Source organism: Emydura macquarii, unplaced genomic scaffold (assembly GCF_026122565.2).
Source record: "Emydura macquarii macquarii isolate MOO-44397 ecotype Brisbane River unplaced genomic scaffold, CSIRO-AGI_Emac_v2 contig_1027, whole genome shotgun sequence".
Lineage (NCBI taxonomy): Eukaryota > Metazoa > Chordata > Testudines > Chelidae > Emydura > Emydura macquarii.
The window spans coordinates 1563505-1578274 of NW_027131164.1; the positions used below are offsets into that span (position 1 = coordinate 1563505).

The 14770-nt window shown below is 41.8% G+C and overlaps 1 protein-coding gene across 1 annotated transcript in view; it reads right to left on the reverse strand.

The window, feature by feature from the left end:
• MFSD2B (MFSD2 lysolipid transporter B, sphingolipid) overlaps positions 1-14770 on the reverse strand; it is a 56775-nt gene that overhangs the window by 30089 nt on the left and 11916 nt on the right. Inside the window, exons 3-6 of the mRNA XM_067544861.1 lie at positions 13593-13717; positions 10298-10421; positions 7744-7822; positions 2910-3088 (exon numbers count right to left, since the gene is read on the reverse strand). Of these exons, the coding sequence (XP_067400962.1) occupies positions 2910-3088; positions 7744-7822; positions 10298-10421; positions 13593-13717 (507 nt within the window). The remainder of the gene's footprint in view (positions 1-2909; positions 3089-7743; positions 7823-10297; positions 10422-13592; positions 13718-14770) is intronic.

Genomic DNA, 14770 nt, shown 5'->3' on the forward strand with positions numbered 1-14770 from the left:
TGACAAACCAAACAAGATTCACTGATCCTTAGATGAAATTCCTTAGCCCGTCTATACATTGTTTTAGATATTTATGATACACTGAGACAGGACTCACTAGCAAAAATTTGCTAAGCACTGATTTTGGGGAAATGTACTTTGACCTCCATTCACCTAGAGAAGAGTGTTCCCACGGGGGGAGGGGGGGGGGGGAAGAACCACTGTTAAAGACTAATCCACTGATACTGAGGCTACGGCTACACTGACGGCGGCAAAGTCCCCGCCATCAGATTGATTTCTCTGGATCGACTGAGCAGCCAGTGAAGACCTGCTCAGTTGATCCAGAAAATGACATATTAAGACCACCTTCACAAGTGGCGACACGGTTCCCGTTGGCACAATGCAGTGAAGACGGCGTGCAGAAGAGAAGCAGAGAAGTCGACGGGAATTACGCAAGTTTTTTGCGTAGCTCGTGTAACTCCTGTCGACTGCCGCTGACTCTCGGAGGTAAGCGTAGACAGGGTCTGAGAATGAGGCCCGTGAGCCGCAAGTGGTTCTTTGTACATCTTCTGAGGCTCTTTGCAGCACATGGTATTAAAACACTGTGTGGTTTAATTATTAACCAATCTAAGCGATTAACTAATCCGGATGCTTTTACTATGTTATTAACCAACTGTAGTTAATAAAATAATAACACTTGGCCAGTCATTTTGCTGTGAGAATAATACTATGAACTAAATATTTCCCATCAATCACACTGTTTAAATATGAATACAATAGTAAATGAAACAATAAATTCACACAAATGTGGCTCTTTTGGGTAATGCTGCTTGCTAATTTGGCTCCTGAACCACTGAGGGCTAAGTATCCCTGGTCTAATCTCTGCTGAAAGCTCTTCACAGCGATGCGTACAGAAGAGATGGTCTTTACTTACTCACTTACCCTGCTTACTTGTGGTGTTTTGTTTTTTTATTATGTTTTTTATTTTATTATTTTTATTATTTTTGTTTTGTTATTATATTATTAAAGCCAAAGGGGAAAGCCATAGTTAATCATTGTGATTATTTTGTTTTGTCTTTGTCCCCTACAGCACAGTAAGAACAACCCTAAGTGACTGAAACAGTGAGGTCACATCCATGAAATAGAGACAATTAAGATTTGGCCCCAAGCATTTCTTGTCCTCCACATTATACATTTTTGCGGATGAAAATCACTTGGCACTCAACACTTTTTGAAAAACACCCCTTTCTACCCACAATATCCACTTGCCTGGACAATGCACAAGAGTAGGATTTTCACACACAAACACTTCCATATGACCTTAGATTTTTTAGTCATGTCTGGTTCTTTTCTTTAATGCTCTGCAAGGGATTTGGAAGTGTGAGTTTAGCCAGCAGCACTAATGAACGCAGGCATAGCAAGGGGCTACCAATGTACTTCAGTCTTGACCTGCCACACCGCCAGCCAGTCCTCTCTTGAAAACTTCTTGTGCCAGAGACGCTCCAATTTATAAATATCCTTTGTGATTTGTGGGCACCAGAACTGGACACAGTTTTCCAGCAGTGGTTGCACCAGTGCCAAATACAGAGGTAAAATAACTTCTCTTCTCCTACTCGATATTCCCGTTTATGCATCTCAGGATTGCATTAGCTCTTTTGGCCACAGCATCACACTGGGAGTTCATCTTCAGCTGATTGTCCTCCATGACCCCAAATCATTTTCAGAGTCACTAGGGGCTAGGATGAAATGCCCAGTAGGGGTTATGATGAAAGCAGGGACAATGTTGTGTGTCTTGTTAAAGCACACACCGGAAAAGACACTTAGTTTGCTGTTAGAATCGTTCCTATTCTAAATGCTTAGGAGCAATGAAAAAAGATACACAGGTAGCCTGATTCTCCTCTCACTTGCACCATCTGATGCCAGTGTAATGCCACTGACTTCACTGAAGCAACTTCTCATTTACACTGGTGCAAGTGAGATCAAATCTGGTCAAGGAATTCTCTCTAGGAGGCAGCTATTCACGGTCAACATATAAATAGACAGATGAGATCAATGCAAATAGTAACAGTAAAAATGCTAGTGTAGATACAGTAAGCAGCAGGAGTAACCAACAAGCTAATTGTTTCACTAATAACTCCAGGCATGACATAAACCCAGGTCTCAATACTAAGAATGGCCCAATCCCAAACCCATTGAAGATAAGGGGAGACTTTCAGCTGACTTCAGTGGGCTTTGGATCAGGCCTGAGGCATTAACTGCCTCTGAGTTACAAACCTCCTCCATTTCTCCACAAATGGGGAACTGAAACACAGAGTGATTAAGTGACTTGTCCAAGGTTACAGGGAAAATCTACAGCAGAATCAGAAAATGGCCTAGTTCTCCTGCGTCCAAATCCGTGCCTTAGGCACAAAGCCATCCTTCCACTAGATTCATGCTAAAACCCCTCCATATTCACAACTCTTGTACACTGGCAAGGATAAACACTCAAAGCAGCACACATGATTCTAGACACATAACTCCCATTAACTTTGCTGATGGTGTCCATGAAATTAACCCCCCAGTTACTGTTTTGAAAATGTATCCTGTCCAGCTGGGCTAAAAGCTGCAACTGCTTGAATAATTATTTTTGCTAATTTGGCTTCTATTTTAAACAGCAAGCCAGACAGGGGACAGAGAAGGTGGTGGTACATCTCCTCACCGTCCGTACATCTCAGCATCTTCAGCAAAGCTCCTCAGCATAATCTGGTTGTCATGCCAAGAAGCAATTAAAAAGAGGACAGGAGGGCTTGTTCAAAATGAGGCATCGTTCTTGGCTCTGATGTCACCAACCTGAAGCATCTCAGTCTCGTGTATATCACGCAGGATGATGTGATGTAACACCACTGAAACGCCCCTAAGGATTTTAGTGTCCTCATACCAAATACACTTACTCCATGCGACTGGAGGCCCAAGGGCTCGGCTAGGTTGGAAGTGTTGCTTAGAGCGCTGGAAGAGTCGGTAGCGTTTACGGTGAGATTCACGGTGCAGTGATCAGAGGCATGGGCGCTTGCCACAATCTGTCCATGGAGCGCAGCTCCAATCAAGGTTCCAAGCACTTCCACGGTCATTCCTGTAACAGGCAGCAGAAACACCTATTAGGAGGTGAGCTCGTTTCACCCGCTGCTACTGAGCTTGGCTGTTCTTTCACTAAAGAGTGAACTGATCGATGCAAGAGATGTTCATTTGACAGGGAACATTCACAAACGGCACCAGCAAAACCAGCAGAACTTGAACAGCAGTTGCATCTGGTCAGCACAGCTTGATGGAGTTGAAACTCCACCTCCCATTTTCTGGCCACGTCTCTATTACTACAGAACATGTGTAAGATCTACATGGCTGGGGCTAAAGCATGTTGTGCAAAGGGCTCGTGTAGTGATCCTCCACCTCTAGGGACCACAGTTGAAATATAGCTTAAATGCTGAGAGGCATTTTCTGAGCACAGGACTGGGAGCCAGAACACCTGCTTCTAATCCTGGGTCTGATAGCGACTTTAGCAAGTCACCCATCCTTTCTGTACGCAGTTTTCCTAACGGTAAATGGGATGATATTCACTTACCTTACAGTCATGCTGGGAATCTTAGTTGATGTTTTTGAAGAACATGAAGACCGTATGCACTATGTTTTAATATCTAATGACTCTTTAGCGTCTGAGGATCAGACTTGGAGAACTGCATGCATTTGACTGCACAAATATATTGGGCCTATTTTTGTTTTGTGGTTTTTACTCAGAGCAACTTCTGCCAGTGACGACAGCCGCTAGTACCATCCCCTCAACTAAATACGCACCAGCCCAAAAGCTCTAGGGCATGTAAATGCTCTTGTTCTGCAGATTGATTCTGGGTAGGAAATGACACATGTGAATTAACTACCTTGTTCTCCTGTCTTGTGGCAGGAGTTATCTCCTGCAAGGAGACAAGTATCTTAAGAGCCGCATCGTTTTGAGGATCTAGAGATTGATAAATCCATTACATCTCAGCATTATGACATTAAGTGAAAGGCCTCCAGAGAGATCAAGCCCACCAGCTCTCTCATTTTATAATGCCTTGTTGGCCTAGTTCATTTCACAAACTGTGGTCCATGGACCATCAGTGACTCCAAGTGATGTATAACCAACATAGCTATAGCATCCTCTTTCCTCCTAAGCTGGGTTACTTAAGACAGTCTGCTGTGCTAAGCTAGGGTGACCAGCTGTCCCGATTTTATAGGGACAGTCCCGATATTTGGGGCTTTTTCTTATATAGGCACCTATTACCCTTCACCCCGTCCCGATTTTCACATTTGCTATCTGGTCACCCTATACTGAGCACATATCCAAAATTCAGATTTCTCATTGTTGCATCCCATAATACTGGATTCAGTTTCCAAATGTGCATGACTTAAAGAGCTAGTTCCTGGCTTGTGTAAAGAGCATTTTGGTTTCAAATGTGTGTTATGAGTGCTTTTATTGGAGTTTAGACGAAAAATGGCACAGTGGTTAAGGCACCTACCTGAGACTAAAAAGATCTGGATTCAACTCCCTGCTTTGCCACAGATTTCCTGTGTGAACTAGGGCAAGTCACTTAGTCATCCTGTACCTCAGTTCCCCATCTCTAAAATGGGGATAATAATATTTCCCTACTGCCCAGGGGTGCTGTGAGGATAACTACATTAAAGTTTGTGAGATGCTCAGACACTGCAGTAATGGGAGCCATTACTTAAGAGAGACAGAGAGGTTTCCTGTTCTGAGCTTTCATTCTCCACAGAGTGGAACTTCCCAACAATGGCTGCTATCTTCTCAAACAGAGCCATGGAATGGAAAATGTGATGTTATGGGTCATGTGACTGGTGTTTTCTTGGTTCAGGTTAAGTCATCAGCCCCAAATTTCACTCCCAGCTTGACTGGCTGTGTTAGAATTCAATCCATCCTGACAAAAATGCTGGCTAGCCCAGATCCAAACATCAGTCTGACCTAAAATATTTGGCTGTAACCCAATCTAAGATTTCAGTTGGACGTGCCCTGCAGAGCTTCAAAAATTTCTGAGCGTCTGGTGCAATGGGTAACTACGGATGAGTCACAGCATTGACTCATAATGCCACCTATTCATTTGTAATCTCTCTACTGGATACTGTAGGGGTGCTGTATCTAGTGCTTGCACATGATAAGGAGGCAGGGGCAGCTTAGATGCCATCGTAAGATGCAATAGAAATTCACCTGCAAATGCATTTTCTTTTCTAAAGCGTGTCAGGTACTGAAAAGGTGGCATATTTCAAAGTTGTGAGTTATATTCGATTAAATTTTAATGGTTAATTTCTAGCTTACCCAAGAAAATAGCGCCTTCAAAGCTGTTTTAAGGTAGGTTCTACTTTTTCTTAAATTTTAGTAAACTTGCCTTAAAATAAATTTGAAAGTCTACCTTTGTCATGCATTCAGATAGTAAGCAGCAGTATAGAACTTCTGACAAACTACTACTTCTATCCAGCAGAAGTACCCGTTTCTCAGGTGATGGCTACACTAGAGAGTTTACAGCCATACAGAGTCCCGTCATAAGCTCTCTGTGAAGCTGATCTAAGCCAATGGGAGAGAGCTCTCCTGTTGGCTTAATTACTTCAGCCCCCATGAGCAGCGGTAGCTCTGGGGGCTGGAGCAATTCTCCTGCCAACATAGTGCTGTCCATACCAGCGCTTAAGTCGGCATAAGTTATGTTGCTCAGGGCGATGGCTAATTCACATCCCTGAAAGATAGAATTTATGTTGACTTAAGCTGTAATATAGCCAGAGCCTCAGTGTTTTTAAAAAACACACTATCGTGTATTGCACTGCATTTTTCCTTTACCAGATTCCTTTAGCTGATGTTCTTAGAGGCTACAAACAAAAATAGTGATCTAGAAGCACACAGAAGAGCAAGAGGGGACTGTTCTTGAGAAGTCCTTGTAAAAAGAGACCATTTCTCTTGTCAACATCAGCACTGCAAGAAATCTCAGCTCCAAACAAATATTAAATAAATCCCCAAAAACATACAAGTCAGGAAATTCAAAGTTATTATTCATGCCACCTCCATAACTTGGCTGCACTCCACAACTGGACATATAAAACCCATTAAACCCAACCATAAACAATAAGATAACACTCCGTATATATATATATATACTACCTTTCAGGAGTTCAAAGATATTCATGACCAGGTGTCATACCATCCCAGTGAGGTAAATATTATGCTAAATTTGCAAATGGGAATTGAGGCATACTGTTTAAGTGACTTTCCCAAAGTCTATTCCCTTTTCTTCCACAGTCTGTCTGACAGAACAGGGAACAGAACGCTAATCTCTCAATTCTCAGTCCTGTTCTTTACTTACTAGACCATGCTTTTTGTTGAAATATTAGATAACATGAAATATCATATATGTACCACATGCCAGGGAAGTTATGGATGCTGTGGGTACCATAACTCTGAAATGTCAGATTGGTGTCTGTTCAAAACCTTGGCCATAATATTCTGCTTACACAGTTTTGTTTTACACTTGGGCTATGTCTGAACTAGCACTTTTGTTGGTAAAATTTTTGTCGGTCAAGAGTGTGAAAACACACACCCGATCGACATGAGTTTCACCTACAGAAGCTATGTAGGACAGCTTCTATGTTGGCGGGAAATGTTCTCTTGCCAATACAGCTACCACCACTCGTTGGGGGTGATCTCATTATGCCGACAGAAAAGCGCTCTCCCATAGGCATAGAGTGGTACAGCTGTGCTACTCTAAGGTCTCCAGTGCAGGCATTGCCTAAGTCTAGCTGGCATGTTGAGGGTTAGATTGATAAGTGGAGGAAGAAAGCCTCTTGCCAGCAAGAAAACAAGCACAACCAGGGAAAAATAACATAATCCCTCCCTGCATTATCTCCCCCATCTGCCAAGGGCACTAAGGGAATATTGAAGGGCACTAAGGGAATATTGAAGGGCAAGTGAAGACATAGTTTTTCATGTACAGCTTGAATAATTGGCCCAAGGAAAATAACAGGTCTTTCTCTTCACTTTCACTGCTCTTGGCCATGATACCTAAGAATGAACTGTTATATTCCCATATGAGGAGGAGACAGCCAGAGGAGAAAAAAAGACAACTTTAAAGCTGACCTGAAGAGGAGGAAAAATTAACAGTGCTCCTATTTGCTCTTTATGATGTATAAAGAAAGCTAGAAAAGGGGTTTTAAGGGTTTTTTCCCCTTTAGCTTCAAAACAAAAGGAACAGCAAGTCTTGGTTTTGCTGGAGAACTTTTTGGAAGAGAAGAGGTATCTGTACTTGGTCCTTCCTCAGCAACGGGGGCTAGACTAGATGACATCTCAAAGACTCTTCCAGCCCTACATTTACATTATTCTATGATCAACTGACTGTTTTAGCAAAGAGGTCTTTCTTCCAAACAATTTGACAGGGGTTACAGTTGAATGGCAACAACTGGCATTAGAAATCCAGAAAACACTATAGATAAGAGTCATTTCTTGTGGCTAACTTTTGCACTGGGAGGGAAGTCTGTGGCTAATCCGATAGGCTAATAGCTGTAAAACAAGCAGAAAGATGGAACTATTCAAAAGACATTAAAAAACCCTCTGATGCCCCATTTTTCCATCAGAGTTTAATAATTCTTTGTCTAGAAACCCAATATTAGGCCACACAAATATCAGGAGACTTTTCTCATGTAAAGGGAATTCAACAAAATTCGGACACTCAATTTAAAAGAGGAAGCCCATGTCAAACTCACGGTATGCTGTTGCTGAATCTCTCTCCTTCTGGTCTGGGCTGAGAAACATGGTGAGAGCAGAATATGGTACTTGGAATAACTACACAAAAAAGAATACCACACAGAAAAGCATTTCAGGGTAGTGTACTCAGTTCCTCTGATACCCTGAAACAATGGTTTAACTGGGCACAGGAATTCGCTCCCTTACTGATACTGTAAGATCTCAGGAGCAGGGACTGTCTTTTTGTTCCATGTTTATACAGCATCTAGCACAATGGGGTCCTGGTCCAGGATTAGGGCTCTTAGATGCTATGGTAACACAAATAATATATAAAACTTACCCAGTACATCATGCCTGCACTTTGTGCTACTTCAACTTCCTCCTTAAAAACCACTCTTCTTTCACAATGCCTATGAACCCTCAGGGATTGTCTTCATTAAGAAAAAAGCTGTGTTCTTAACTTGAGTTAACTAACACGAGGTAAAATCCTAGTGAATACAAAACTGTTTGTAGCTTTCATATGAGTTAGCAGAGTGGTTCCCAACCTGTGGCCCGGGGTGGCTTGTGGCTCCCCTCTCCCACTGGCTGTCCAGAGAGCCGCCGCCTAAGGACTCAGGTGGAGTGTGTTGCTTCAGGGCTACAAGATTGGTGCAGAGTCCTTGCTGGAGCCAGAGGGAGGGAACACTGATCTCCCATCCCCCTGGCTGCAGAAGGGAGCCACTGCCTAGGGCCCCAGGTGGAGCAAACAGTTTTCCTGCTGCAGCCAGGGGGACGGGAGACCAACGAGGAGGCAGCCTCCTCACTGAACTCATTCCGTCTGGCTGCACTGGGGGGAGGAGGGATGCTGGCAGAGCAGCCAGGACCTACCGTGCTTGAGGAGGGGCAGGACTCTAAAAATCAGTGCCTACTGGTTTGGTCTGCACTAGCAGGCCACCCACTGTGACTTAGCTGCCAGGCCATGTGCTTCAGTGTGTAGGGACAGTCACTCATCTACACTAGTGCTTTGTCTGTGAGCGTGAGACAGACTGTGAGTAATCTGTAGGTGTAAAATAGTGAATGTAAGAATGAGCACAGTAGCATCAAAATGTTTACTTTAAATAAGTAGTGATTTGTAGTCCTTAATGGTGTATATATCAATACATTTTTTATGTGTTGATAGACTGGTGGCCCTCCACGGTTGTAGAAATGATATTTGTGGCCCTCGAGCCAAAAAGGTTGGGAACCTCTGTGTTAGCAGGTTGCAATACACCTGACACTCCATCCTACTCTGTAACCAGACCTGCTCACGTGTGTGAAAACTACAAACTGCTTTGTCCTCACTAGGATTTTACCTCAAGTTAGCTAACTTGAATGAAGAATGTACTTTTTTTCCTGGTGAATACATTGCCTAAGGCTATGTCTCCATGGCCAACAAAGTGTTTTTGTTTGTTTGTTTTATAGCAAGGTAATTACTGCACATTAGTTATCCCAAAGTAAAATCCTAGTGGCCAAAATGCTCTATTCCAGGACTTTCACTGCACTGCAGCAGTGTCCATGTGAGAGGTTACTGCATTGCAAGTTGGTGCTTTGTAGATTTGTATCCTGGGTTGCAGCGCAATAACTTGCTGTATAAAGAAGCCCTGAATCAGAAGCATGCCAGCAAGTTGTTAGGGGCATGAACTTTTGAAGCTTCAGTATTTTCTATGAGATGTACAATCAAGAATCAAGGATCCCTAACAGATCCTACGACACTTATTACAAGAGGAGAGCTGTTAAGTCCAATGTACTGACAAAAATCTAACTGGGAATCTATACTGGGTCTACCTGACTTCCCCTGAAAATCGAGTTATATATGATTCTTCACTTCCTGTCCTGAACTGCTACATAGTATTGCTCTGTGCTGCTAAACAGATACAATGTTTTACCTTAATAGTGGCTGCAATTCAGTGATGGGTGAGGTGAACTCTGTATGTCTACAGCGTGTACAGCAGGGGTAGCCAATTATTTTTTGTCAAGGTCTGAATTTCTTGGTCAAAGTATAGTCCAGGTACAGACTCCAGAGAAAACAATACAAAAAATAACAATAACGATAATAACTAAATAAAAAGATTTCAGGGTCCATTCAAAAGTGTCTGGCAGTCTGGATTTGGCCCATGGTCTGTCTAGTGACTACCCCTTGTGTACAGTGCGTCTGAAAAGTTCTTTGGGGGTCCAGTGAAATGAAAGAAGCTATGTAAATTACAGATCGCTATTCTGGTGCAAGGCCCCTTTATGTTAAAATCAATGTGGAGAAGCCACGTCTCTCCATCCAGGGGTATCCAAGAATGACTATTAGTAACTATTGCACAACTGAGGACCTGATTCTCCATCGCCTTTCACCTGAAGTAAAAATTTCAAAAGCATTAAGTGACTTAGATACCTAAATCCCATTTTCAAAAGTAGCTTCGGCACTTAGAACACTAAGTCTCACTGAAAGTCAGTGTGCAAAGTGGGTGCAAAAAACCCCCAACCCACTCAGTCAGAAGGCACATAAAGCAAAGCCAGAAAACAAAAACATTTTATTGCTGAAAATGTTGTAAATAGAGATCTACTTACTGTGGTCAATGTTTGGAAAAGACAGTAGAAAGTCAGGTACCACACAACTCTTCCCGCTACAAAAGGAGGCAAGTACCACATGAAGAAATAGGACACAATCGTGAAGGGCGTACACCCCAACATCCTACAATGAAGGACATGTTCATGTCAATCTTATTAGACAGCATCTTGAGGGGTCAAGAAAAAAGATACTCAAGCAGTGCAATGTAATTTAATTTTGGGCAGTCTTTCCAAATGCTTTAGATACAATAATATTTGATACAGCTTATCTATAATATTATTTAGTGCATTAATGCATAATGAGCATAATTTAATACATAACAATATTAAATAATACTCCTCCAAAATGCATCACCGAGTTAAATCATAACTAGTTAAAGAGCAATGGTTAGTTATAATTAGTGATTTATTTACAATTAACAAAAAAAAACCCATGGCTGCATCTGCTATTACGGTAATACCAATACTTAGTCCCACCACACACACCTCAGTCCAAGACATTTAATGAAAAGCATCGCTGAGAACAAGCGGCATGGTCACATGTCATACATGTTTCACCAACTGCCATACAGGCCTCTTTATTATCAAGGAAGGGGCTTTTTTTGCCCTGTTAGCACCTCCACCTCTTCTCTCAGCTTAGCCTTTTCCAAGTCCTTTTCATGGCTGACCTGACATTTCAGTATGATAGACATTTATTCACTTGTTTGGAGATAGTATGTAAGGGGAGGGGCAGCCATGCATCACACTGAAGGAATCCCTAAAACCTACATTTGTCCCCCCTCGTGGAATACTATCATAGGGCAAGTCCTGCACCCGTTGAAGTCAGTGGCAAAACTCCCAATGACTCCAACATCGGGAGGATCAGACCCCTACTGAGTGAGGATGGTTTCAAAACAAAAGATCATGGAAACTTGAATTCAGCAATTATGCCAAGTTAATGTAATGGTACCAGACAAACAAACTATTTTCAAATTTCACTGTATCAGATGCAATTCATTCCCGACAGCATGACCTGCAGCAGCAGCAGTGTTCTCCAGTATTCTTGCAAAGCAGACACTAAACAATGTAATTAGATGACCAAGGTCACAATAAAAATTCAAACAAAAGGGAAAACAGATTAATCCCTTCACAACAGGCCTATTCTCACTGTTTTCTCCTATTGACATTAGGGGTCAGCTGATTATTTTGCAATGGTACATTGAAAAAGTGGACTACAAAAGAATAACATGGGTAAATAGTTCAGTAAAACAATGGCTCTTCCACACTGCTCTATGGGATGAAAGGCAACACTGGGAACTGAATGTGTAGAGTAGCAAGGAAAGTAGCCAGGTTCTGGTACTCCCTGCCTTTCCTGATTTCTAGGTGGCCACAGCTCAGTCCACTCATACTGGGTCAGCTCTTGAAAGCAGTAAATGAGGATGTGATCGAAGCATCCCAAGGCAATTAGGTTGGGGAAACTCACCCTCCCTCTCCCAAAAATGGGGGCATTTTCAGATTTTGTTCAGCTTCAGCCACTCTTAAATTGGACTCAATATGGTTCTTACAGCAAACTTTTGTGCAACTTCTCAAAAATAACTGTCTTTCTTGTTTTCCCCTTCCTACTCTTCACTTTCCCTTCCCCAATAACTTTAAAGGGAATACCCGTGCTTGAAGTTAGGCATGTGCTTCAGTACCTTGCTGAATCACAAGACTACGTATGGTTCCCACGCAAAGAAACTAACGTTTATCATTTTGTGTCAGTGTCCCTCATCCCAGCACCTGCCCATTCCTTTGAAACATCACATTACATACAAAGGACACTACCAACACTTTGATGGCTTGTTTCTATATTAAATAAAACCTTAACCTTAAAAGAAAAAAGCTCCTTCTCCTCCTTTACTAAATACACCTGTCGCCTGGGGCAGAGAGTGAAGTTTGCATAATTCCATGGTTCACTTTAAAAATTTAAATGGCTGGAATAATTTCACACTCCAAATATTAATCAAATAAAACCCCAAGAAAAAGTGTTTTAAACTAATTAGAAATACAATAGTAGGTCTTCAATGGGTGTAAATGGGCGGTGCTATTCATTCTAGGGTTAAAGAGTTTCCTATGATAAAGCAATATTTAAAAAAAATTCCTCCCGAAAAACAACAGCTGTTTGACAAGTGTATTTTTAAGGCCTGATTAGATAAGTGAAGAGTAAGTGCAAGTTGTACACTAGTGGGCTTAATGCAAGGGGCTGATAAGTCTATGTGATGCTAGCCTGCAAGTCATTCTAACACTGGGCTACAACAGACTTGGGAAATGATTCCAAAAACAGCTAATGCCACTGGGTTATAAAATGCACCCTCCCTCACCAGGGTTTTCTTCTAGCTTAATTTTTTTCATACAGTGAATTTAGTGCTCGCGAATGAACAAGGCACTTTGATTTTTCAGTTCAAAACGACTTTTCATTTCAAATGTGACTTCAACTTTTTGTTTCAAAAGGTAAAAATAATTCCTTCCAACTCTTCCAGCAGTTGGTTCCTTGCTAAAAATCATGACAATTTGCACCCTCCAATGAAATGTTTTAATTAGGGGCACTGATACTGAAGACGTAAGGAAAGAGTATGGTGAGGTGTGGGGAAAAGGCCGGTGGGACTGGTTTGTGTTGAGCTGGGATGGATGCTGACAGGAGAAGCTCCGACACTAACCATAATAAGAACGGAACTGACCTAATGTGAACAGCTCAACAAGGTAGCATGAGACACACCCTGTTGAGTCCGTAAGCCTACCATGTTAGAGTTGGGGAGCCTCAGCCGAGCCTGCATGCAAGGAATGGGAACCCACTGAGTGAGGGCATAAGCAAGCATCTAATGAATGGCTAGTCTTGAACAGTTTGGATGTATCTGAACCAGAAGTGGAAAATAAGCCCCTTTTAATGCAGAATCCAAATCGAAATCAAAACCAAAAAGGGGTTTGTTCAGATTTGGAGGTTCAGATCCACTCCCACTCAAATTCAATAGGATTTGAGGTTCCAATTTTGGCCCAACTCTAAACAATTCAGCAGTTTCTTCAGGGAGCTTCCAAGTGACCCTCTTGTAAGGTTATGGATGCACAGCTGAAAACAGGAAGCAGGTAGGAGTGGTTTTTTTTAACATATTCATCCTATCCATACTAAAATCATCCTCATCTGAGAAAGGCAAAGGCAAGAAAAAATAATGTAGCCACTCTAGGATTAAAGGAAAGAGGTGGGGGGGGGGGGGGGGGGGAGGGATGGGAGGGAGAGAGAGAGAAAAAAACAAGAAACAGAACAAAACATTTTTCTGCTTACCAAGGCATAAGCCGGCCAATTTTTGTCCATTTAGTTTTGCTAATAAAAAAACCAGCAACAGGATCAGTAACTGCGCCCCAGGCTTTGCCAATGAACAGCACCAAAGAGGCATGAAACGGAGTAATCTGAAAGTATAGACACAGTGCTCTAAACAAGGTCCATTGTTAAATGAAATGACATAAAGCAACTTTCCAGAAAGAATCTTAGTGTTTTATATAAAGTGTACAGATATATCGCTCACAAAACACGTCAACTACTATTAAAAATCATGAATAAATAGCCCTCCACCATCAATGTGTCATGGGAGACAACAAATTAGACACTGAGATACAGGCACTATGAAAGTGTGACGGGGAAAAGGCGAAGAGAGAAAGATCATAGGTAAATTTAATGCTGGGGAAAGGTGTCAGACAGACAACACTAAAGACTGAAGTCCTTGGTTTAACCATAAAACCAGGTATAGCAGAAGTAGAGGTACGGCAAGCTTCCCCCACATGACCTTATTTCTAAACTTCAACTCTGATCTGGCGCAGACAAGAGTAGTTCATTTCCCATATCCATTCAGTCCTTAACATCTCTACTGAGATTACCAATAAGAGTGCCAACTGGTGCTAACTGTGAAAGTAGTTTTGGCATAAATGGATTTATTTCTACAAAGCATTGAACTACAAGAGATAATATTCCAAAAAAGCATTGTTTTTTCTGAATGCTTATTCAGTATATTCTGTACAACATTTCTATATGCAACTTTTTTTTTGCAACTAAATCTCAGTGAGAATAATTTGGTTGAGCTGGAACACTTCTAGTGGGTTTTTTTTTTTAAATAATTGCAATTAGGGTCACAAGTGAACAATGTAAACTATTACTTTTAAATGCAGATGCCAAAGAACAGAAGAGAGCACGTTGGTCAAATGAAGTACATTTTAAAGTTTCCCCACATTAAAAAAAAATGTACCCAGCAAGTGTGTATTTTTCAGAGTAAGATTATGTGTGATGTAATCATTCATACATATAAGGAGTGCAAGAAACAACACATACAAACCACACAGTCATGGGTTGGGGGGAAGAGAATGGGGGACATGTGAGGTGTGGTCTGCTGTAGTTATCGTGGCATTGCCTTGCCACCAAGCGAAGTGACTAGAGAGTCATTTCAACATGCATATCATCTGTTTTGCTCA